Consider the following 24835-nt stretch of genomic DNA (forward strand, 5'->3'; position numbering starts at 1 on the left):
GTGAGAACGCACCTCACAGAGTTGTCCGTGTCGTACATTTACTCTCTGTGTAACAGGATAAATGTTTTGACGGCATAACGCTCGCGTTTTGCTGTTTAATGTTGAGGATTTAGGTGCTTGGCGCTGATCACGTGACGACTCCGTGTCTGTCAATAGCACACTGGGTATTTGGCTCTACTTACATGCAGTGGCAAACGTTTAGCATGTTAACATTTGTCTTGTCTCACACTTTCACGCCTGGTCACCTTCCACAGTGCCGAGGAGTACAACGCAAGGACATTTAGACTTTTTAAGTTACGATTTAGATTAAAAGTCTCTAGCGGCAAAGGTACCATTGGAGAATCTGTGCTGTTACACATTATACTGCAAGACATGAATCACTGCACTGAAGAGCACTAGTTTATATCAGAGGACACACAAAATAAATGCAGCATTGAATATGACGACCAATATTCATTCTTATGTTGGATTCGTGAGTCAGTGAGTTAATTTATTGTCATACAGTACAGGAGTTTTCTGATACAATGAGATATCAGTGGTTGTCTATTTTGTGTCTGTGCTTGTATCAGTCGTATCATCTTTTGTAAATGCCCAGGTCAAGTATGAAAGGGGTAATGTTTTTCAGAGGGTGGTGAGAGGTGCACGGGGTAGTGGATATTGAGGTCACTTGGTTATCAGGACACGGGTGGCCGGGCATGACCTCTGGAGACAACGTACCAAGTCAAAATTTTTATAATATCACCACGTTACAAAGAAATAATCACATTATTAAAAATTAAGAGTTGTTATTACATCCCTATATAACTATTTATATCTAAAGAAGTCTAATCATCAACATTACAATTCAACAGCGCAACTATAACAATGGTATTTAAACCGTTATAAAAATAATAATTTCCTAAAAGACATGTCGAGATGAGATCGGTATTGACCTCACACAGCCGAAATGGGACGTATCCACGTTTTGTGTATCTTTAGGTACACACTCACTTGCTAGTTGAGGAATCATTTGGGTTAAGTAAACTCTTTTGGTATTTTGGATCAATAGCCTATTGCAACAAACATGTCAAGGTATATGGATATTTACTTCAACAGATTATATTCAGACATACCCAGCGGCGTTATACAACAAACAAAGAAACACCTACCTCAAAACCCTCAGATCAGTACGGATTTGATTAAATACCGCGTGTTGTAGACCAATGCTCGACTCTCCACTATGGAGTACTAGGAATGAATAAAAGACCTCTTATTTAAAACTTGTATCATTATCTCCGAAAGAATTCTGTCCACTACCTTTATTGTCAATGCGTTTTCAAAGACCATAAAAATTGGGAAGGAGTGTATTTAGAAATTTAATGTTAAGTCAAACGTGAAATTGTTGCGCCCCAGTAATGGGCTGACAGGCCTTTTGCATTGCTACTGAACACTGAGACGATCTCCATGTGTCATATCACGAAATTGTTGTGTTACAATGAGCGAGTATGCCATCCCAGTACCCGACATTGTGAGAATATACTTGTCGGTATTACTTTTCAAATTGTTGCGTTCCTACTGTCTGCTGTTTTTTTTAAGTATATCTGTTCAATTGCGATGGGTGATTAAGAGATTATGAAAGTTGACATGAGGATGTCATTGTCGGCATATTTAGGGAAGTATGTATGATTTAGATGGAATGCATGAACGATGTCAGTGTTTCGCTGCTGAGCACACAGAACTTACAAAATGAATGGATGCTATTTTGGATCCAGTTCAACAAAATTAAAGAGATAGGAAACACACCAGGGAGTGAAATGTATTAAATACTTTCAGTGACGTGAGTACAATGGTTTCAGAACATTTACTCTGCATGGTAACATACAAGTACATTCTAACACTTGTTGCAAAAAAACCCTAAACCCCAAACAACAACAACAACAAAAAACAACTCCAAAACAAAACAAACAACAAAGAAAACAAACTAACAAAAAACGATTGGACTTACATTTTCTAAAAGAACAACATACTCGAAAGCCGATTGTTGACTTTGGAAAGGTTCGCGTTATCTAAGGTTCGGGACAACCAAAACGGTCCATTTTTTCGAAAGCCAAACATGATTTCATGACACATTATAAGAATATTCTAAGCATTGTCATATCTTTAGTTTGCGATTCATTCACGGTCGACATTTCTGTGGTCGATCTATAAACATGGGGATATAGTATTGATATGATTGACAAAAGTGCTATATTTGGTCCCATATGAATTTATTACATACCTCGAGACGTACAGTTGCCTAAACAGTAGGATTCATGTTCCTCAAGGCACAGAGCATTACGCACTGACGATTCACGCAATGTTCTTGAAGTTAAGCACTGGGTTTTTAAACCATGTTGTTTCACATACGACTATCAAAAACAAAACAAATTTTGAAAGATAAATGGTGATCATAGGTTAAACGGATTAAAGCACTGGCTCTGATGTCTTAAAATGGTTCCTCTGAAACCACGGCTCACTTTAACCATCATGTGAACATACTCTTTGGTTTTTTTTCGTCTCGAAAATTACTGCTGTCGCGATCTACTCTCATAAACATAATTATCCTTTGCCGCCATACTGGATTGTGTCTTTTTATTCATTATATGTCATCCCGTAACACAAAATTACCACCAAACATATGTACAAAAGAGTATGACGATGGTCGTTAATCAGTCATACAGAAAATTGCCGCTAATAGTCACGTAGCTTGCTGTGCATCTGTCACATGCAGTTGTCACATATTCAAAGTGAGCTTCGTCTTTACACCTCAACAGATAGCCATAATAGAAACTGTGATAAAGTCGGTTGGCAAAACTCAAATATTTCATATTTGTTATTTTCGCTTCGCTTTTCACTCGAGGTACTGCATTAGAATGTGGGATATATGCGTATACTTGTATAGCTCAACACATATCTGGGAAAATATAAAACTAGTAGATTTTATCATTAATATTGCAATAAACTGAACTACAAAGGAAACGCCACACCAATAGAGGTTTCTTAAAGCACATACTTTAATTCTCTCTTATTAGCAACAAAACGGAGTTCAAATTTGACAATTATGGTTAACACACAGAATCAGATTTAAAATTCACACAAACAAAATCACCAGAAATGGTATCAGTGGGATACCTCAAAGTCATTATGGTGTATGGTCTTCATGGACATCGATGACGGTGTCGCATCGCTTGTGCCTTGATGCTTAGTTGCAGTCGGTTGCAGTCGGTTTGGGCACTAACGATCGGTGAGGACAGGACAACCATATGGTTTGTGATAAAAGGGGTTTCGTCCGGTAAACGTCCATGCACTGTATCAGAACTGCATGGGTGATCTTGGATGTTATTAGTTGCCTTATACCACCCCGGCAGTCGAAAGATTGACCTAACATGAGCATTAAAATGATTGACTATCCCCCGTGCAGTCTGATCAGCTTGCAGTCGTCCCTAGGATCTGATCTCCCGTAAGTCGTGGTATGGCAAATGTGTCAAAACAAGACTGATTTCAGGTTGGGGTTCTCACCATATGCTCGTGCATCTTCATTTTCACGATTGTAATACACATTTTACTCACGTTTTTTTAAAAACACACACACTGATGTTAGCAATTACTGTAATAACTGTCAATTTAGATTTAAAAATATGTTAACAAAAAGGTACAATCATAACAAAAAAACACCACCTTGTAAGAACAAAATTTGGGCATTTGTTTTTGGAAGGTGGCGTTTCTTTTGCCGTTCAGCATATTTAAAAATAACTCTCAAAAATCCGACGTGTGTAGAATATATCTTCCACAAAACGATAAAGAACTTTGTATATTCGTGATTTCATGTGAAACATTGTTATAAATATAATGATCATGAAGGCAAAATCGTGTGAATGTATAATTATGTTATTTCGGACACTTAAAAGCATTCTTCTTTGTTCTCTTTGTACTCACACCTCTAGAACACCGAACAAACTTAAGAAAGATAGGTGTATTCCAAACACAATCCACTACTGAAGAATTTACAATGCCTGTAACAACCGTGGCTTTAAGTCGAGTAAGCATTGTCGTCCAAATTACAAACCCCATATCGGACGATGTGCCATGAGATATTTCCCTGAAACATATATTTATTTAATTATAACGCATATTGAAACGTATTTGCATTTCAACTATACAAATCGAGTATATTATCATTTCTGCCGTTATAAGCAATGTGTGAGACCAACCTACTGAATATACTAATCTACTGTTTGTAAATGTTTTTCTTTGCGTTGTAAAGACAAGGCTAGAATTCTTTAAATTAATATAATACGTATGGACAGACAGGCAGTGTACAATACAGTCATATAAGAAAGTCCTGGTTGGCTGTGTCGTCACAAATGTGTGTATAAGATTAGTCGTGTTATTCTCCGACCATTCTCCATTCTGCATCAGCAGTTATACAGGAGGAGTATTGCCGATTGCGCCTTTAAACAATTCCAGAAAAATATTATTACGATGTGTATATTTTGTTATTAATTAAGTAATAATTATTATTGGGTCACAACGTTTAGTGTTTTGAATAATAATTATGATGGATCACATTTCGTATAATAGATGGTCAGCATTTTTAGGATTTTGGCAGCATGTTTTCCGTAAATTATCTGCCCTCGGTTTTCTGTTTGTTACTTCCGGGAGACTGCTAGAGCATACTACAGTGTTGGCGATGGTCGTATGTACCCGAACTTTTGGGGAATGACTGAGTATATGTATAAAGGCTAGTTGCCGTGATGGGACGGGGACACACATCACTGAAGTAGCATCATAAATTGCTGCCAACGTTTGATCTACATAGTCGCCGTCAGACCGCTCGCTGTGTTACATTCTGCATAACTATTTCTCTCTCGCACTAAGACTTTGGTGAGTTTGCTATCTTATATTTTGTGACCCATTGCCTTAGATTTTGTCTCATTTGTATCGTGTTTGAAATCGGTATTGTGAAATTGACTTGTGACTTTGTATAGCTTGCTCTTTTTGCTAATAATACAATATATGAATGTTTTAGACTTGTCTTTGTTCTGTTTTGCTGGTTCTCAGGGGATTTATTACATCGTTTGTCACAGCAAATTCTTAACCGTAACAATACATTGCGCGCACAAATACTGTAAAGAAACAGAAAATATTTAGGGAAGTATAGTTATACACTCTCGAACAAGAAAGGCTGACATCCATTTTCATATCTGTCAGTACCTCGACAGGTGGACTCATAGGTTGGAGCGACTTTCATCATCAAATCTGTCAGTGCTTAAGACATCGAACATATGGGGTACTGTCTTGGTAACCTTTTTAAGGTATTCAATCTCACGCCTTCAAACCATTCATAGTATATTCACAATGTGTGAAGCCGAATTCTATTCTGGTGTCCACTACCGTGATGGTGCTGGGATGTTGCTAAAAAGTTACCATTCCACTCACTCACTCCATTCAAACACATTGGGTAGTTCGTCATTATGTTCGGGTGAGCTACAGTCTAAAACGATACCCTCCCCCATCCCCTCCTCCTCCTTATTCATCTGTCTATCACCAGCGATGTACGCGAGAACTTGACTACATTATTAACACTGAAATCATGTTCATCATCTACAGAGAAGTGAGTGGGTATGTACCATTGAATATCTGTCACCTTCATTCGGTGCAAGAAGAAGTCTCTTTACCCCGCGGCTTTCAATTTCACGGATGGAATCCCAATTTTAAATGAATACTTTTGTCAGACTTTGGAAATCATAACAATGTTTTATATATTTCATTTTGTAATTAAGTGCATTTTAGTAGGGAATAGTTTCCTCAATTCATTTTAGATAAGGGCGTTACGAAACTAGAGATCCTTCACAAAGCCTTGTTTATAGACCACCTTGCTGCTTATTTTTTTTAAAAATATTGTTTTATATAAATCGAAAGTGTTATGTTGAGTCAGACTACAAAGAAACACAAGCTTTTTACTAATAGTGATTTTCGTTAATCGAGATTCAACAGCGTTTTTATTTAACAGGAATTTGTTTCAGTTTCTAACTTTAACAAAAGACTTCGCCTAAAGAATGAAGTGAAACAACACAACAGTCGTTCAGAACATTTGGAATTCTACGTGGGAACACTGTATTACGAACAAGCTCATTTGTTGTTGTTTTCACTGCCATCGTCCTACCAGAATGGTTTGGTTCTTACAAGAAAAGGGCATGCCGTCAACTATATTATTTTTAGTCATAAGACATGCCATCAACCATATTATTTTTAGTTATATGACATGAAGCCAACCATAGTATATTCAGCCATATGAAATGCCGTCAACCATAGTATTTTAATCATGTGGCATGCCGTCAACCATAATATTTTAGTCATATGACAAGTCATCAACAACAGAATTTGTAGTCATATGACATGTCTTCAACCTGTGTGTTTCACGTGTGACGGTCTTTGGGTATCTTGGATACACGTAACATTTATGTTTATAATCTTGTAATATTATGTGCCTGGCATCCTAGTCTTGATCTTACAACTTCGGGCATGGAACACGTGTCTAACATATAAATTACCACTGTATAAGTGGTAAAAGTAATCACAATGGACACTTTCCCACTAGTGTGTTACACATCACTGGTATACATGTAGATGTGTTTTCGCCTAATCAGTAGTGTGGGGCATGTAGTTCTATGTGCTGATCCGCATATAAATTTACATAAATCAATATCTCACAGTTAGTACTTTTTAATGGATCACTAATGTAAGAAATTAAAAAAGTAACAGCTGACAATTATGTGTGCGTTTTTACTCACATAAATCAAAAGCATTTTCACCATTGATCTCAAACTATGCACAGTTACTGGTGTACGGCAGGGGCCCCCACTGCGGTTAAAATTCGATAAACTGAGCCTCGGTTTAAGATTCAGCTTCCTTAGTATAAATGTAAAGGTGCATCACAGAAATACGGCGACATGATTGAAAACCGGACAATTCCGGACTCATCAATTAATATGTTGCATTTTAAAGGTCTCACAAGTTTCAAAAGCTTTTGTTCATATTTCCGATGTGTATAGGAGGCATATACACAGGGTTTCTGTGGGAATGCATTTGTTGTTGTTTTTTTTTTTATTAAATCGCAGAAGACCGAGTTGCTATGCCGGAAATAAAATACAATTGGTGGTCAGCTCCTGACTTCACTAGCTCCGGCGATCTGATTGGCGAACACATTATGCCGAATGAATGGATTTTTATTACTTGTGTTTCTTTTACAATAATGTTCACTCGTTTTTCAAAATTGTTCTTACCAAGATAAAACAATAGACCGTGACATCTTGGTTCAAAGACGTTTGATTTTCGCTAGTGCATTTGTGGTCATTGTTTCAACCAATTTGATTGCGCAGACGACCTAATTTGTATACTTCCGGTTCAGCAACTCTTTGGCGATTTAATGAAACCCAACAAATGCCCACCAAGAGAAAGCATGTGTATATGCCTCCCACACACGTCGGAAACATGGACAAAGGTGTTTACTACCAATGAGTCCTTTGATATAGTATATATTGATTTCGTATATAGTATATATTTGTGCGTAATTGTCCGGTTTTCGATCATTTGTGTTCGGCACTTTCAGTGGGTTTACATCTTATATAATAGAGGTGTTGGATAGTACACAAATTTATCGATTTTCCTACCCACAGCAGGGGGCTGTGGTGTACGGGATGAGGGAACCGACCGACCGGCCTTGAACTTGGCTCTGTGGGAGTTACAGATTATACGTGATCACTCGCTCAGAGTACTAGCTATATAGCCGCCCAAAACCACTCCATAGATAAGGTCATGAGACAGGGCAACATAGTGCCTTTGCAGCTTGAGTTCTTCAGGCGTTATATGTATACTATCAACCACACGTGTCTCTATTGCAGGTTCGTCTATTCACAGTCCGCTGTCGTCTAGGTCGAATATCGAGAGGGGGAATTACAGGAGATGGAAGAGAGTAACACCTAATTAGCATTGTAAAATAAATTCTTGTGTGTGTAATTACCATGTTTGATGGTACTGTCATGAACTCATGTTACTCGTGTCAGTATTAAGGTTTCTGTCAGTGTTAATCCACAGAACTCAGTAAGCCTACTACAGTTTAGATCATGCATTTGCAGAGTGAGACCCGATGTGTCTTTGTGTTCCTGTTATCAACTTCTTTGTTGCCAGTCTCAGGTTTACTGTCGTGGTAAACCAGGATAATACTATCTGTGCGAAACAACTTTCGATTGTTCAATTACGGTGTAACACAAGGTACCTCGACCTTTTAGAAGCAATAACCATGGATACAGAGTTTTTCCTACTGGTGTGCCGGCACTTAATGACCTTCTTTTTAAGGTTTCAACCCACGTATCTTTCACTTTTCAGTTAAAATGCCATGGGTCGCTGGTCTGTTCAGTGACACACAGCCCGACAAAACGCATTTTCACCTCCACGGACGATGGCCTGCTGAGGCTGGAACACGTCGACGCGAGACTTCACCTTGACATTACTAAGACAGAGCTATAGAAATGTAACCGGTCAACCGGGATGACTTCATTCTATCGCTCCATTATGAGACCAGTGACCTCATTCAGCATATTCATCATCATGAATTTGCTATAGAATTCCTGCAGAAGTTTTACTGTATTTCGTATTGAGAACCGTAACATAAAAGGCAATGTAGGCCACCTGTGTCAAGTAGGTTGTTAATCTTTCTCCTGTAGGTTTCAGTGGCTGGTCCGGAGTTGCCCAGTTTTTTAGAGCGAACATACGGGTTCCTACATGGGTGCAGTGTATGAAGTTCCTTTCTTGTGTCCATAGCATTGTTGGTACTAGAATACATCACTCACTTACACGACGGTCTCAACAAAATCTGGAATTCAGTAGTGATGCAAAATCACACTGTTATCCAGTTATCACGCTATAATACACTTATTGCCGTGAAGATCCCCGGTTAGAGTTGGTCCTCAGTAGTCCATGCATGTCGAAAGAGACGACTAAATGGCTTGGCCAGTCAGACAGCAGATTGTGTTGACACGTCCAATCTTATCCTAATTGTGTAGATCGATGCTCTTGATAATCACTGGATTGTCTAGTCCGGACTCGATTATTTACAGACCGGCGCCCCATAGGTAGAACCCTGTTGTGTGCAGCGTTAAACAACAAAAAACCGCCATTCCCTGTTGCAGTCAACTATCTGTTATGAACATCAAGCACCAGCGGATACAAACACGCCAGTGTCAGTTGGACGTGATATCTACATGCTTATATTGTCAGCATTATAAATGTTATTATAAATGTTATAAATATTAGCTTATAATAATGTCTTGTGGTAACTGACATTATGATCCCAAGTTAACAACCTACCCCTGTACCCATACCTAGCAGGAGCTTACTTAGGTGGAGCGGTCTTCGTGGATCTAGAATATATTTATCCCTTTTAAAACATAACAAACTGTATGAACAAGAAGGGTGAAACATGTAGCCCAGACGCTGAGTCATTCGCTTACCTATGTTTACCTGTAGGTGTGTATTTTATTTATTGAACGACAAAGCATTTGTCACAAAACCTTCCAAGATTCATTTCACCACTATTACAATTCAAGTGTTATTTAGATGAATTGGTCTTCCAATCAAATAATTTATAACTGTGACACGACTAATAATAGTCTGAAGTGCGTGTTGACTTTAGGTCTCGTATAGCGTGTAGCTAAAGTACCTTCACCGGTTTAGAACCGAAACTTCAGGTAACACAATACACGATCTTACATGATTAGCAGATAACATAAATTAAGTCCATCGGTTAGCATGTGTATAACGTCAAATAATAATTGTAACAAAGTTTAGGTGTTTATATTTAAATATGTTTTATTCAATAGTTGACAAAATATTAGAGTTGCAAACAAAGAAGTTCGACTTATTACAATCCAACCCCAGGTCTAATAATGCTCAAGCTAGTTAAAAATGTACACATATTAATAATCTTTAATGAGCTAAATGTGAAAGGTACAAATTTCACTCTCGTCACAACACGTTCTCGTAACTTTGCTTTTCTTCTTCGGCCCACCCACAGGATCACATATCGTCATCTGAACTACATTGTCCTTATACCAAACAAAACTAAGTAATTTAAATGGCATATTATTTTCCTGAAATACTAAAATTCATTCTGATTTCTGTTGAGAAAATATTACTTGTCACATACATGCGATTTTCTGTAAGAGCCGGGTTTTCGTCATCCAGATAACAAAGCTGCTCCTTTAATGTCGGAAATTGAATAAAAAAAACAAACAAAAAAAACCTGTCAACGAGGATAACTAAACTGGGCTTTGACGTTGAAATACGTAGTATTTACTGGTGAGTCCAGAATCATCCCAAAATTATGCAAAAGTAATTTCTGACCATACAACGCGACAAAACGCTCCAAGAGCTCTCCAGATCTCTCTTCACGTGTTACATTTTTACCCATGTTCTTAAGTAATTTCAACCCTCTGACATGAAGCGGAACAATGGTGTAAAATTGTACACGGATGGATATGCAGGTGGATATGCCATGATGCAGAGTGACTGCGGTGAACTCTATAACTAATATTTGAAGCGAGCGTAAAATCTCGTCCTCACCCCCAAACACTTAAAGATCTGTGTCGATATCGTGTTTTGGCCAGAAGGCGTCCTGAGAGCGACGGCAGAATCCACTATCGATAAACAAGGGTACACGGTAATGCACGTGGAGTTTGTGCTTATAGTGGTCAATTCAACTCGACATATTCACTACAACTTGAACATCAACTGTTCAAGGAGCAAACATTCTGCCCTATGGTGTTGGTTTGAAGTTATTAAATTATCGCCTTATCCAGTGTGTGTACAAGGGTTAAGAACTTACGTCATGGTAGCTTGTGGTAATTCAGAAATGAATGGTAACGAATTTAATGAGCGATTTCCAGGCCAGCCTGGCTGATTGAAAAATTAGTGTCTGCCGAGACTGCTATGGTAACCGGCAGTTACAAATCTTGTCCAATTACGTAAGGAACAGTAGTTGAATGGCACTATAATGAACTACGACGTGAAAAGAACGCAGTGGGCCATTTTTCCAGGTCTTACGAAGAAGTAACTGGGATAGTCGGCAACGCATGAACTGTAATCAAGAACTCTAAAACATAACACTAACTCCCGATGACTTGGGACCATATAATAGATGTTCACACTTTCTCGCATGTTAGAAAGTAGTCACCTCCCAGTGTTTAAGGAGAATACAGGTTGTCTCTGTACACGTATTTACACGTGCATAGTTAAGTAATTTAATGGCATTTTTGTATTAACAGCACCTTTTTCTTACGTACTTAGATACACAGTGAAATTCCGTGAATCCGAACCGCATTTAGTCGAGTGAAACGAAATGACATATGATTGTTTGGAGTAATCTCCCTTCGAATGTGTGTGAGTAATCATGTGCAAGGAGGTGATTTCGAATAAATGAGGTCCGTATTAACGAGGTTCACAGTATACATAATCGTTTTCTCCCTCACCTAACTCCTGATTTGCATGGTCCATATACTGTTGATAACTCCTTTGGACATCTGTCATATATTCATTATAATGTCATTTAATGTAGAATTCGATAAGAATCTAGTTCATTTAAAAGTCAATTCCTTAACAAATACGTTATTCAGTGATGGGTCTTTTATCCTCAGAGTCCATAGAATATTCGGGAGTTAAGGTGGCGTGCTCCACTTCCTCCTGTAGATGTTCCATTTGACGTCGAAGATCCTGCAGATGTTGGTGGATATCGTGCATTTGTTTTCGTGCATTCTGGAAGGTCGACGACGCCGCGTCCGCTGATATCTCAATTTGTTTGAAACTCTCATCTGCTGTCGTGTAATCCTCCCAAAAGTCGTCACTGTCGTTGGTGTTGTTGTTATGTTGTGTGTTGTAAAAGGTGCAGCTGACGACGACTTCATTGCCATCCGGTTCACTGTAGCTACGACTGAATAACACCTCACTCGCACCATCATCCTCGTCGTCGGCGTACATGCTGTCAGTACTGATGTCATCTCTTTGTTCTGATATGTCTAAATCTGATTCTGTCCTGTCAGTAATAGCTGGGGACATCCTCGATCGCCGACTGTTGAAATAATCTGGTGGCGACCTCAGTCCTTCCGAACTTATAAACGAAGGTAATGTTTCTTCGGTAGGGGTCCTGTCTTCAAAGTCCTCAAGAATATGCTTCACAGATAACAGTTCACTGAAGGTTTCCTCGATTTCGGGAATTTGTCGAGAACACACCTCCAAACTGGAAGTGCTGGGATCTCCTGAAGATCTTGATCTGCTATCACAACTGTCATCAGAGTCATCGTCGCTCTCATAGAGAGGTCGTGCCAAGAGGTACTCCCTCTCCTTCAATGTGTCGTCATCAACTAATTCCCTACCATGGTCATCGGACAATTTATCCACACTGCCACCAACACTATTTTCAAGTCCATAGGCTTCAATAACATCTTGGATTTGCTGAGACTCCCTCTTTGGAGGACTGTTCTCCTTTTCTGATTCATACGTCTCACTGAAAGTTTGACCTTCATCGGATTTAGTCTTTGCTGCTGAATCATGGGTGTTTTCAACTTGCTTTAACTCAACGGGTATTTCTGGCTTCCTCACTACATTCCCCTGTGTATCATTTTTGGATTTGCTTTTATCTTTTCCACTCTTCTTTTTGCCTGTTTTCCTCCTCTTCTTTGATTTTAAGGTGCCGTCATCAATGATATATCCATCATTGTCTTCTGTGTAGGATTCATCAACTTTCTTCATGGAAATTGGTGAAGCTTCCTCAATTGTCTCAGCAGGTATAGACACAACTGATCTCTCAACAATCTTCACTGTAGCAGGTGAGAGAGTTTCTTCAACAATTTCTTTCGGTGGACTTGTTTCCAGTCGCACCTCATGTTCAAGTGGTACCTCCGGCGTCTTCGTTCCTATAGATCCATCCATATCATCAAGAACAAGACTCATGGTTCCTAAATTCACTGGTCTAGAATCTGCATCTTCGCGATCAACAGTATCTGAGAAATCTTTGAATCTGTCATCTATGTCTTCATCTTGACTTTGACTTTCCACTAGACTTGAAAGTCGTTTAAAAACTGTTTCACCAAAGAGTTGGACCTCGTTTAGTTGCGTCCTTTGTTCCAATGAGTCCAGTGCCTCTTCGTCCTCCTCATCCACTTCAGCAAGTGCATCCATAGCTGAAGGACTTGGGGGAGGTACATGTTTAGGCGATGAAGGTTCTGGAGGAGAAAGGTTTTCGCCTGCGTGATCACTCCGTTCAGGTGTTACCTGTGTTGTGTCATCAACCTTTCCATCACTTGTTACACTTTCTCCAGTTGCACTTTCACTGGTGTCTTTGAGAGATTGACCGTTTTCAATCTCATTTGCACCTTTACTATTTGAGATTGATCTTATAACGTCAGAACTAACGTCAGAAATGGCTAGTTCTGGAGACATGGTGTTTGATTCGTCAGTAATATATTCCTTCGCAATCTCAGTATTGCTTCTGTTATATTGAACTTGTTCTTCCTTTTTTGTGATGGAATATTTAGACATGTCGAATAAAGGTTCAGAAATTTGACTTTGATCTTTCAGTGTTTTCTCAGAATTCATACATGTTGACGTTTGATCGAGAAGACTGTCTGCCACTGACTGTTTTGTATCACTTTTGTCAGTTGCTTTGGAAAATGTACTTTCTGCACTTACTTCTAAATTATCATTCACTGTGATTGTAGTATGTCCCGGGCTTTCAGAAGGTGATTCTATATTTCCCTTTTCTCCGGAACTCACTCCTGTTGAATCTGAAGATTCTTTTATTAAAGGAATGTCAGTTACACTTGTGTCACTGTCTTTATTCTTTTTGTTTTTCGATTTCTTTTTCGATTTTGCAGATTTCTTTGTTATTTGTGCGTCTTTAGCTTTAGCACCTGATCCGCTGTTAATGACAAGTGATGTCGTCACAGAATGTTCGTGTGTATCAGCTTCAACAATGGCGCTTTGTTTAAGATTGTCTGTGCCATTCCCAGAAATAACTGTAGACTCTAGGCAATCCATACTCCTAGCCTCTTCTCGAGTATCAAGCCCAGTTTCTGCAAGAGTGGAAGTGGACGAATCAGACTTGGGGGGAGTGTCCCTCGAATCGGCGGCTTTTATCTTGGATACAACGCGTTTTGGTAAGGGTGACGAGTTGGATTGTATTATTTTCCTGGCAATTCGTGGTGACAATGATGTTTCTTTCGATCGAGATGAATCAGCTTTTGTCTGCTTTCTTGATTCGAGTGAGCCATATTCTGTAAACTCCTTCTCAGAACAAATGTCAGCGAGGTTATAAGACAGGTCAATGCAGCTGATAAACATTTCATCCATCTGCTCCTCATCGATAGGCGTGTCATCATCCCGCAGCCATGGTGACACAGGGCATTCTTGAGAAGCACGGAGAGATATTTTTTCGCTGCCAACATTTAACCTCTTTGCTTGAGGTGAGACTGTAGCTGCCTTATCATGTTTGATATCCTGAAGTGGTAAAGTGAAGCTGTCACTGTCCAGAACAGCCTGGCCTAGTGCCCTCTTTTTCTTAACGTTTCGTTTTCCTTTGCTTTCAGTTGTAGATGTTGTAGATGGTGGAGAGGTAAAAGCAGCAGCACCTTCCTCCCCAGAAGGTCTGTCAGACAGATTGTCTATAATAGTTCTCTCTATTGACCGACCAAGTTCCTCCAGCCTCTCAGTAGAGGTCTGGACCGGGGACTTTGGTAAAACATATCGCTGGACTTGAGGAGTTGATAAAAGAGGGGTACTGTACCCAACTGTACTCACATCCGATTCGTCATCATGAGACCATGTGCCTTGGGAACTTCCCGGACTTCCCAGAGGTGATCCAGGAGCCTGGGTTCCCAAGTCGGCCAAAACATCAGGTCTCTTAGATTTGGCTTTTGAACTTGAACTGGAAGGAGAGGCGCAGGCACCTCGACCATGTCCCGAAGAACCCTCTCCTTCAACATGTTGTGAATGTCTCTTTGATTTACCTTTGGACCTCTTCCCTTTTCGCCTGGGTTTGTCCTCAGGTTTTTCTGTATGCTTGTCTTCTTCTTTCTTCTTCTTTTTGTCTCCACCATGACGATTACCCATGGCGTTTAATTGCTGGGTATTGCCACTGTCAGAAGTGGGGGTCTCGGGAAGGATGTCTTCAGGAGAGTCGGAAGCAGATAGGGACTGCAAAAGACGGGAATCAAGAGCGGAAATGACAGTGTCGACGCTGCCGTCACTCTCGTCACTCATAAGCTTGGTTTGCTTCGCCTCTCCCTGGACAGAAGTTGAAGCACATGCGCCATGATGAAAGGTTTCGTCTTGGAGAAAACAGGGCCAAATTCAGATCCTGCAAAACAACAAAATTGCAATTACCTTAGAGTATAAATTACATCAGCACGTTTAAGGTTATATATGACTGTAAAATTTTAGGATGTTCCCATACACTTTTTTGTAGTATATTATGGTTCATGGTTGGTTCAAATTCCATATTTGTTAATAATGCTATTTAACGACATGAGATTTGAAAAATTGTTCCTTTTCAGTTGTAGTGCACAGGCACAGAGTTTACATTTAAGGAGCCGATACCTGATGTACATATATAACCATATGACGTAAAACTACTGCAGACCTACCATGTATCTTAAAAGTTTAAATTATGATATAAACCATTGTAAAACAATGTGCAACTGAGTGTAACAATGTGTGCCTTGTACGTAAGTTACGACTACAGTATGTGACTACATTACGTAATATATGAGTACAGTATATAATATATGAGTACAGTACGTAACATGTCAAAACAGTGTGCTATGAAAACATACAGTATGGAATAAGTGATTACATTATGTAATACAAAAATTACAGCACGCAATATAGGAGTGCAGTACGTAATATAGGGCTACAATATGTACAGAGCTTCCACTCCCCCAAAGAAAAAAAGCTTTTGAAGCCCGGGTTTAGGGGCGGAAGGCCCCGGCCGGGTCCAGGGCGGCGAAGCCCCCCTAAAGCTGAAGAAAAGTAGTGTTTTTAACACACAAAAAATCCTTTAAAATTGCCATGCTGAGGAAAAATAAGAACATAAATGCTGGTAAATACAATATCCTTTTTCAATAGGTATCCACAGTATCCAGGTTAACTGTCAGTGTCTGTAACTGTCAGTCTATAAATTGGTTCACTAAAAACAAATAAAAATACAGTTGGCAAATATTGTCAACTATCTTCCAGTGCAATCATTGTTGTCATTCACCACAAACCAAGGTGTATGTATACACATCATTCCACAGTATACATGCTAAACAGGTTCACTAAAAAAGAATTTACGTTATTTTTTTTAAAAGCGTGAGATTATCACTTTCTACCGTGACAGCCAAAGGCGTGAGAGTTGGCAGGTCTGTATGTAATAAGTCAGCACAGTATGTAATATAGGATTACAATGTGTAATATTGGAGTACAGTAGGTAATATCGGACTAGAGTATGTAATATTGGAGTACAGTATGCAATAAATACCTACAGTATGTAATATATGAGTACTGTATGTAATACAGGACTACATTATGTAATATAAGACTCCGGTATGAAATATGGGGCTACAGTATGTAATATAGCAGTACAGTATGTAATATAGAACGACAGTATGACCATTGTTCCTCAAACCATTACTGATGTGCAGCTATAACATTGTCACTAAGGCGACATAATCCTCCAATGCAAATTATCAAATCAATCTTAAAAAGGAATGAAGGTGAAGGTCGTAAGTTAAGATGAAGTTAGATATCAACAAATACATGACCAGACAACCCACCTTGATACCTTGCTCTGCAGTTGTTCAAACGCACAAACATTTTATCACATGAACGTCATAGTGTATGAAATATGCAAGAATAGTAATAAAGAAACTGCTTATTGAAAGACACTCAATGGAAATCTTGAAAATCCAGTGTACTGTTCCTGAGATTTCTCACTGACAATCTTAATGTGCAGTTTAACATGTTGAAATCTTCAAAGTGTCGCTTTGTCCTTGAAAATTACGTGAAGGTCACCCAAATCGATTGGACCTTGCGCCTTTCCTAGATGAAACTTGGTGTCACATATGAAGGAAATCTAGAGAATGGTTCTTGAGATATCGCCCTTACAATCTTTAGATGCAGGTTAAGTGTCGCCATAACCTTGAAAACTATGTGAAGGTCACTAACATTTACTGGACCCTGCCCATTCCTTAGACGAACCTGGCGTCAAATATGAAGAAAGCCCAGTGGCCGGTTGTCTAGAAAATGTTTCTTGAGACACCTCGCTGACAATCTTAACATAGAGGTGTGCCCTTGAACATTATGTGAAGGTCACCCAAATCGATTGGGCCCTGCACCGTCTCTATATAAAGCTTGGTGTTGAATATGAAGACAATCCAGTGAACGGTTCTTGAGATATCTCGCTAGCATGGGTAAAGCCTTAAAGTCCCTTTGTGATTTTGAAATTAAAGTCAAGGTCACCAAACCTGACTGGGACATTTCTTATACTGTTATGAACTCAGGTACCAAATATTAAAAAAACAAACAGGCAAAGGTTCTTAAGTTATTCCAATTCGTCCGTACGGGTGTACATACGGACAGACGGACCAAGCCTAAGTCTATATCCCCCGCTTCGCGCTAAACGCACGTCGGGGTATAAATAGCTCACTTTATAGAACAACATTTCAACAAGCTCACGGACCGTTTGCTGCAATAACTGCAAGTGTGCATGTTTAAGATGCACAAGATCTGCATATGTAGTGTATATATTGTGCAAAGACGTCCTCTCCAGACACAGTGACATATTCTTCAAACTACTTAAACAAATACTGCCAAGATAACAATACAAAACCTTATCCTGGGACTTGTATGTTGCCAGTGTATACCAGGAAGTAACTCATGTTTCCATGGTGTAAAAGCCACAAGAGTGTTTATCAAACCAGTGTTAACCAGTACACTCCGCCACTGGAAAATCAACTGAAAACAATCGAGTATTCATAGGCCTGAGCTGCAAGCATCTGTGTATCTCTTTCCCCTGTCACGCCCATTACTCTCTGGTCATACGATAGGCAGCCAGTATTTCACCTTTACAGACAGATCCTTGAAGACGCACAACGTATCTGACATTTCTGTGTAGCAGGATAAACATCAAGCAGTGTGCTAGTCTCCGATAACTCCGCTCATGAGGCTCTAAGTCATGGTAGATCCACTCCCGCTTTCCGTAATGCATTTATACAACAATCAAATGTCTTCCTACATATTAGTAAAATTATTACGTAAACAGTTCTTGCTTTTTATTATTATTAATTATTTATTAAATCGGACTAAACCGGACACAGATCAACAAGTCCAAACATTCTGTAGAGTTCGGAATACAGAACACAGTAACAAAAAAAGTATGCATTTGAAATAGGATTTTAACCAAATAATTTTACATCATGTCAGAAACCCCATTATCGATAACAGTTCCTGTTTACATGATCTTTATCCACCTTTAGACCTGTGTGTATGCTTTCTTCAGTCAGCTGTCTGCGGGTGCAGACAGTGGCTTCTTATACTAGACAACCATACACTCGGGTGAAATTATAATGATGCATGAATCGGGGACGAACATAATGGAACATAGAGGCGGTGATCGAATCAGCTCCCACGTTGATACACATGGGATGAGGATGGTGCTCAGCAACGATGATGGGCGTATCCCGTTTCCCAGACATAACTTGATCATTGTAGGTAATTATTTCTTACTCTTTAAACTGATCCACTTGTGACGGAAAGTATTTATCTTTGACATTCAAACATTATCCTCATTATAACTATATTTGTTACAGCATACAATACAAATATTCTATCCCAATATGTACACAATATGTAAAATATACAAATTCTAGTTGTTGAAAATATAGGGCAGACATCTACTTACAACAGGATGAGCGCAACACATACTATGCATGTCAACACTGTAACCTCGGAAGTACAACAAGAATACTCTGTCACCACTGTAACCTCGGAAGTACAAGACTATTCACATCATCAATGCACCTTCGGAAGTAGAATAATATTACGCTATCCCTGTCAACATTGTGTCCTCATTGGCAAAACAGGCTAAACCGGTGATCAGTGTAACGTCGGTAGAGACTAGCCTGGTGAACAGTGTAACGTCCGAAGTATGACACTGACTAGCCTGGTCAATAGTATAACGTCGGAGGTATGACAATGACTAGCCTGGTCAATAGTATAACGTCGGAGGTATGACAATGACTAGCCTGGTCAATAGTGTAACGTCGGAGGTATGACAATGACTAGCCTGGTCAATAGTATCACGTCGGAAGTACGACAAGATTATTCACGTCGACAATGTATCTGCGGAAGTACAACGGTTAACACATACTACACTGTCAACATGGTGACATAATTGGTAAAACACAGACTAAGCTGGCCAACAGCGTAAAGTCGGAAGTACGACAGAAACCAACCCTGTCAACAGTGTTACCTCGGCAGAAAGACACAGACTAACCGTGTCAACAATTTGACATCTAAGAACCACAAAGTCTGTTCCTGGCAACAGCGTAACCACAAAAGTACATCACAAACTGACCTCAGTAGTTTTAACTCTGTGGACAGCTGACCTCGGCAGTAGAACACAGACACCAATAAACGAGTGACCTTGAAAATGCAACGCTGATAAACAAAGTCTGTCAACTGTCTGACTTCCGAAATACGGCAGCACCAATGTGACCTTAATACAATACAGACTGCAACATGTACAGCCAGGCAACAGACATGTCACGTCGTCATAGCAATGCACCTACAATCAGCTGGAACACTACACGTGTACAAGATTTTGACAAGAAGAACTGTGGTTTCCTTGGCGCAAATACGAGACTATGTAGTTTGGGCTTGTAACACACTGCTATACAGAAAGGAACTTCAAGAAAACATGATAACTGACAGGTTTGGCAGGTAAAGAGTGTACATATAACAGTAATATATTCTCTACCTACGTAATAACCGCACACATAGACACTGCAAGTAACCTGTTGCTGTATTACTAACACATGTTGTTTTGGTCTCTCATGGCAAGGGAGTTATGCAACATGGAACACTATCTTGGAAGAGAACGGAGATCACCACTAATTATTACATACTTGGCTAAATATGTTCCAAGGTAGGATTACAACTATCTTCGCCTATACCTCGAACAAGCTACGCAATACGTCCATATTCTAAACCGACGATGGAAAGAGAATAAAAACTAGAACACTGGATTTGACCCCCAAATTAGAAACTTTATCATTAAGACAACCTTTCACCAGGCTATAAAAATATGATTTAACTATCAAACATGGCTGTAATACCCGAGTTAAATGTATTATATTTAATATATACATATAACCAGTTCTTGTTTCTCTTATTTCAGCTCCCACCAATAACAATTGTATAATGCCCCTTGAAGAGCGCCAAGCCACTCACATTTCCGAAAAAAAACAGTTTTGCTTTTGTCAGTAAAAGACTCAGCATCTCAAGAATATAATCATTCCCATGCATTGGGAATTAATGGACTTAAAATACTATATCTCAGTGTTTCGGAATTACATTCGATATTATCATTCATCTCCTTAGAGTGTGTGTTTGTGTGAGCGCGTTCGTGCGCACGAATAGAATGTGTATGTGTGTGAGTGAGAGAGAGAGAGAGAGAGAGAGAGAGCGAGTGAGAGAGAGAGTGTGTGTGTACTATTCACCGTAGAGGGCGGTCAAAGTTTTCAACCATCTAGTGAGACTTCATCCACAGTTAAATCTTACTCTCTTTGACATAACGTGTTTATTTAAGGGGCACATGTATAGGGAAACGATTCTCTGTACTTGCCTATCAGTTTTGTAACATACCAAGGCACGTTTTGTGAACTCAGGGTGTCATTGTCAGTGGTATATTCATGTAGTTTTCAGTTTTAACCTGTTTCGGTCGGTATCGAGACTTATTTACTGGCCTTCCCCACTATGTTAATGCGTAATACTTACATTATGCTGCGAACCAATTTCCGTTCATTGATGACGATATCATATACCATTATTGCAGTAACAAACTGATCACATCTGAAATGATATATAATAGGTGCATACAAGATTGTCGTTAATTCGTTTGGATTTTTTCGGGGTTTCTTCATAATGCATAAATTAAACTCGCGATGAGTTCAGATACCAAATCAAAACATCCTGACCTACATTGATCAAATGGGACATGAATAGACCTGGGTTGTGCAGCAGTCAGGGGGCTTCCAATTGCTCTAGGAACAATTACTGCTACAGTTGGCGGGCAGGATGTTCGCTAAGATCAAGGACAAAGTGGTCGTTATAATGACGTTTACGAGCGTATTTCTGCTCGACATTGTGGAGTAGCTGACATCGCGATATGAATACTTGTGTCAGTATGACATGCCAATATGACCTATTCTGTCCTGTGAAATCTGAATAACTTAATGTTATTATCTGGAAAATGTGAAAGTTCAAAATGCAGCCGTTATGGCTGACATCAACAGGTGCGTGTTCGACTCACATCTGATGGTCCTGGCATCTATCACCATCCAGAGAAATGTTTCTTCTGTGCTAACACTAGTTTCTTATATATTACATAAAACAACGACTGGCATAACATCCCAAAGATAGTATATTCTCCCCTTCTTGTTCGGGAACTAAGCCTTCAACTCCACTACGTTACTGGTACCATAACTCATGCTTGTAATATTTTGGCAAAAGAATCAGAATTCGTATTCTGGCTGTTTTCCTTTAGTGCCAAAGACGTACTTACGGCAATCTGTGTATGGTACTTTTATAACTATGTTATTCGCATATCAATTCGTGTTACTAATGCATCGTCGAACATTATACACAACATGTTGTACGAGCCATAAGCAGAGGGCCAATAACAACCTGGTTGTGTTGGGGGCTTACGGCAGTAAGAGTATAGCTCTTGTCTGATACATAAAAAGTAGCCTGATATATAAATAGCTCAAGGTAAATCATACTTTCTGGTAAACATGCATAAGCATAATTTAGACAACAAATTGTTGCTACCTGTTTAGAATACAAAACATCTGATAGTTACAAACATTTTGGTTAACTATATGTTTGAGATGCGTGGACAAAGTGGCTCAGGGTAGATACTGGATGAAACATACTCTCACGTCAACAGCTTGCACAACCAAGCAGCCCCCTCTTCGTCCGCCATTACTTACTTATCTCCGCTGTTTATGCACAGCACTATCCGTATTCTGGTGAAAACGGTCAGCGACGTTAGACACAAGACATAGTTCCATGGTATCGGCGCAAGTTTACCTTCAATATGGCTGACTGACCAGTACGTAATGAATGACCTTAACGAACAGATAGCGTAAAATCTATGCCTTACCATTCAGCGAAATCTTTTCCTGCGAGGAATTTGGCCCTGTTCTGCCAAGCCTTCCCTGTCATCCGAGCCCAAGTACAGGCAGACATACTGGTGCTATATATAGAACCAGAGTGTTGGCAGCAGATGCAACACGACCTTTCACCTTAACTCGCGAGCGCCGCTAGTGTGGTGCGAATGTTACAGTATGCGCCAGTATGTACCCTCAATGAGAACGGTTTACCGTTTAGCTGTAGATAACATCTTGGATGCTCGGTTGAAACTTTCCCATTTTAAACGCCGTTTCGCAAGTTCAAACTTCATATTGTCTGCTTAGCTCTCAGGCAGGTGCAGACAAACTCCAGACACATTTCCAACGCCTTTTGACGTTTAGTAATATGAGAATAATAGTCAGCATGCCGAGTCATGTGGTATCCGCTGAAACTGATATATAAACTGTATTCACCACTGACCGAGCCAGTTATGTAGGTGCGATTTTATTCAGGATATAGCAATCACGTCCCTTGGGCGCGTCAGAAACCTACAACAGGTTCGAATCCCGTTTGGTCCAATATATTTTTGGAACTGTTAGCAATGTACCAGTGCTCAAGGGTATGAACCAAAGTAATCAACGTCAGACACCCTCATACCCCGAAGAGACCTTGCGTCACTCACACAGTATTCAGCAAAATGTCATTTTATTCACACTTACAAGGTCTTCATAAGGCATGGAGACTCGGGGGAACAGCATGTCCACCGCAACCCGGGACTGTCAGTTTCCGATGCAACTGATCATCGTTCATGCGGCCATCTGGTTGACCAAATACTGTCCATCTTTGAGATGACCTCAGAAAACAATGCACGTAGACTAACAACTACAGTCTCTGAAAACATATTTAACAGAAAAAAGCCCATAGTGAAAAACAAAATATGATATATAATGACAAGGATCCCTGGGGCTTCTGTGGATTCTGTCCGTCTGCTACATAGGGTTCGGGTGTTGTAAATCATCTTACTGCATGGTATTTTTCTGATTTTCGGACTTTCCTCCAGCATTAGAGAATTAACAGTTATTAAACCCAAATGTTTCGATTTACTTACAGAATATTGTCCCAGATGAACTTATAAATGCGCTGTGTCGTAATAAAGTAACGGAAGTAGACAGCATATGCCTCCTACCCACCACATTCAAACCTCTCAAACATTGAAAACTCATTGCTTCAATAAGTACTCTATCTGTAATAAAGGAGCACTTTAAAGGCATCTGTTAATATAAGGCCAGGTTTCCAGTCGTGCTGTGTGCCTACTACACAGACCTACCTAACACAGTGCACAATGTAAGGGAAGCTAACTTCAACGAACCGTACGTCCGCTCCCTGGCAGGCCATAGTGAAGACAGCCCCAGGTGCGATGGCCGACAGGACATTTCCGCTGTTGATTACCTCTGTTGCCATTACCTCAACTAGGTTTTAAACTACTTCCCTTCCGTCCATAAATTCCACACGTCTAACTTAATTCCAACCAAGTCCTCACGGTGAAGGTTTGCCGCATCGAAATCCGCTCAGCTGTTATGTAGGAAAAATGTAGGGGTGAAACGATATATCGCGATATTGGTAGAACCTCGATATTGTTCCGTATGCCTTAATGCAATCCAGTCCTTTTATGAAGGTTTTAAAACATTTTTAAAAATGATTAGAATTCGAATCCTTGCTATGATGAATTAAGACAGAAATACATACCATTTTCTTGCAAAACAATCCCTATATGCATGTATGCCTTTGTTACAAAGTAATAACGAAACTATTATTGTTCAATTGTCTTTGTATATAAATCATGCATTAACAAAAAGAAATGCTCTTATTAAACGAATTGCATACCCTTAAATATATATGTAGATATCTCTTCATCACTGTAACTCACATGTGTATGGGCCCGAGGCCTCTCATTCAATAAATATCTTTTGACTTTGAATCATTTTGTCAAAATCCATGCATTTCTTTGCTACACGGTTCTTCTTTTATGATCATATATCATATACCGAACCAACAAGAACTGAACTGATTTAACTGTACCGCAATACTACCGTATCGTGGTATGAGTATATCGTTTCACCCTTAATTAAATGATCTCATTTTTCTTTCCGTAGATACAGGCAAGAGAGGCTGTTAATTATTCTTTGTGATTATTACAATGCATGAAACTCCTCCTCACAAAACACAAACCCACGCCGCCATAACCAAACTCCCCCTCACAATACACAAACTCCTCATCACAATGCACAAAACACTTGTTCACAATACACAAACTCGCCATCATATTTGATAAAACTCCTCTTCACAATACACAATTAGAAACACCTCATTACAA

General features: G+C 39.5%; 1 protein-coding gene across 2 annotated transcripts; it reads right to left on the reverse strand.

Annotated features, from left to right (window-relative positions):
- Positions 1 to 9870: 9870 nt before the first annotated feature.
- LOC137298157 (serine-rich adhesin for platelets-like) lies at positions 9871 to 22921 on the reverse strand. 2 transcript variants are annotated; one of them, XM_067830293.1, is made up of 3 exons: positions 22493 to 22921; positions 21106 to 21180; positions 9871 to 15427 (listed from the first exon to the last, which is right to left on the reverse strand). In XM_067830293.1, exon 3 carries the CDS (start codon positions 15328 to 15330, stop codon positions 11683 to 11685), a length of 3648 nt encoding a protein of 1215 aa, XP_067686394.1. In that variant the 5' UTR covers positions 15331 to 15427; positions 21106 to 21180; positions 22493 to 22921; the 3' UTR covers positions 9871 to 11682. The 2 variants fall into 2 exon arrangements, with proteins under 2 accessions (XP_067686394.1, XP_067686393.1); XM_067830292.1 differs by lacking the exon at positions 21106 to 21180 and having other exon boundaries at positions 22493 to 22591.
- Between the last annotated feature and the right edge of the window lie 1914 nt (positions 22922 to 24835).

The sequence above is a fragment of the Haliotis asinina genome, chromosome 10 (genome assembly GCF_037392515.1).
Source record: "Haliotis asinina isolate JCU_RB_2024 chromosome 10, JCU_Hal_asi_v2, whole genome shotgun sequence".
In the NCBI taxonomy this organism is placed as follows: Eukaryota; Metazoa; Mollusca; class Gastropoda; order Lepetellida; family Haliotidae; genus Haliotis; species Haliotis asinina.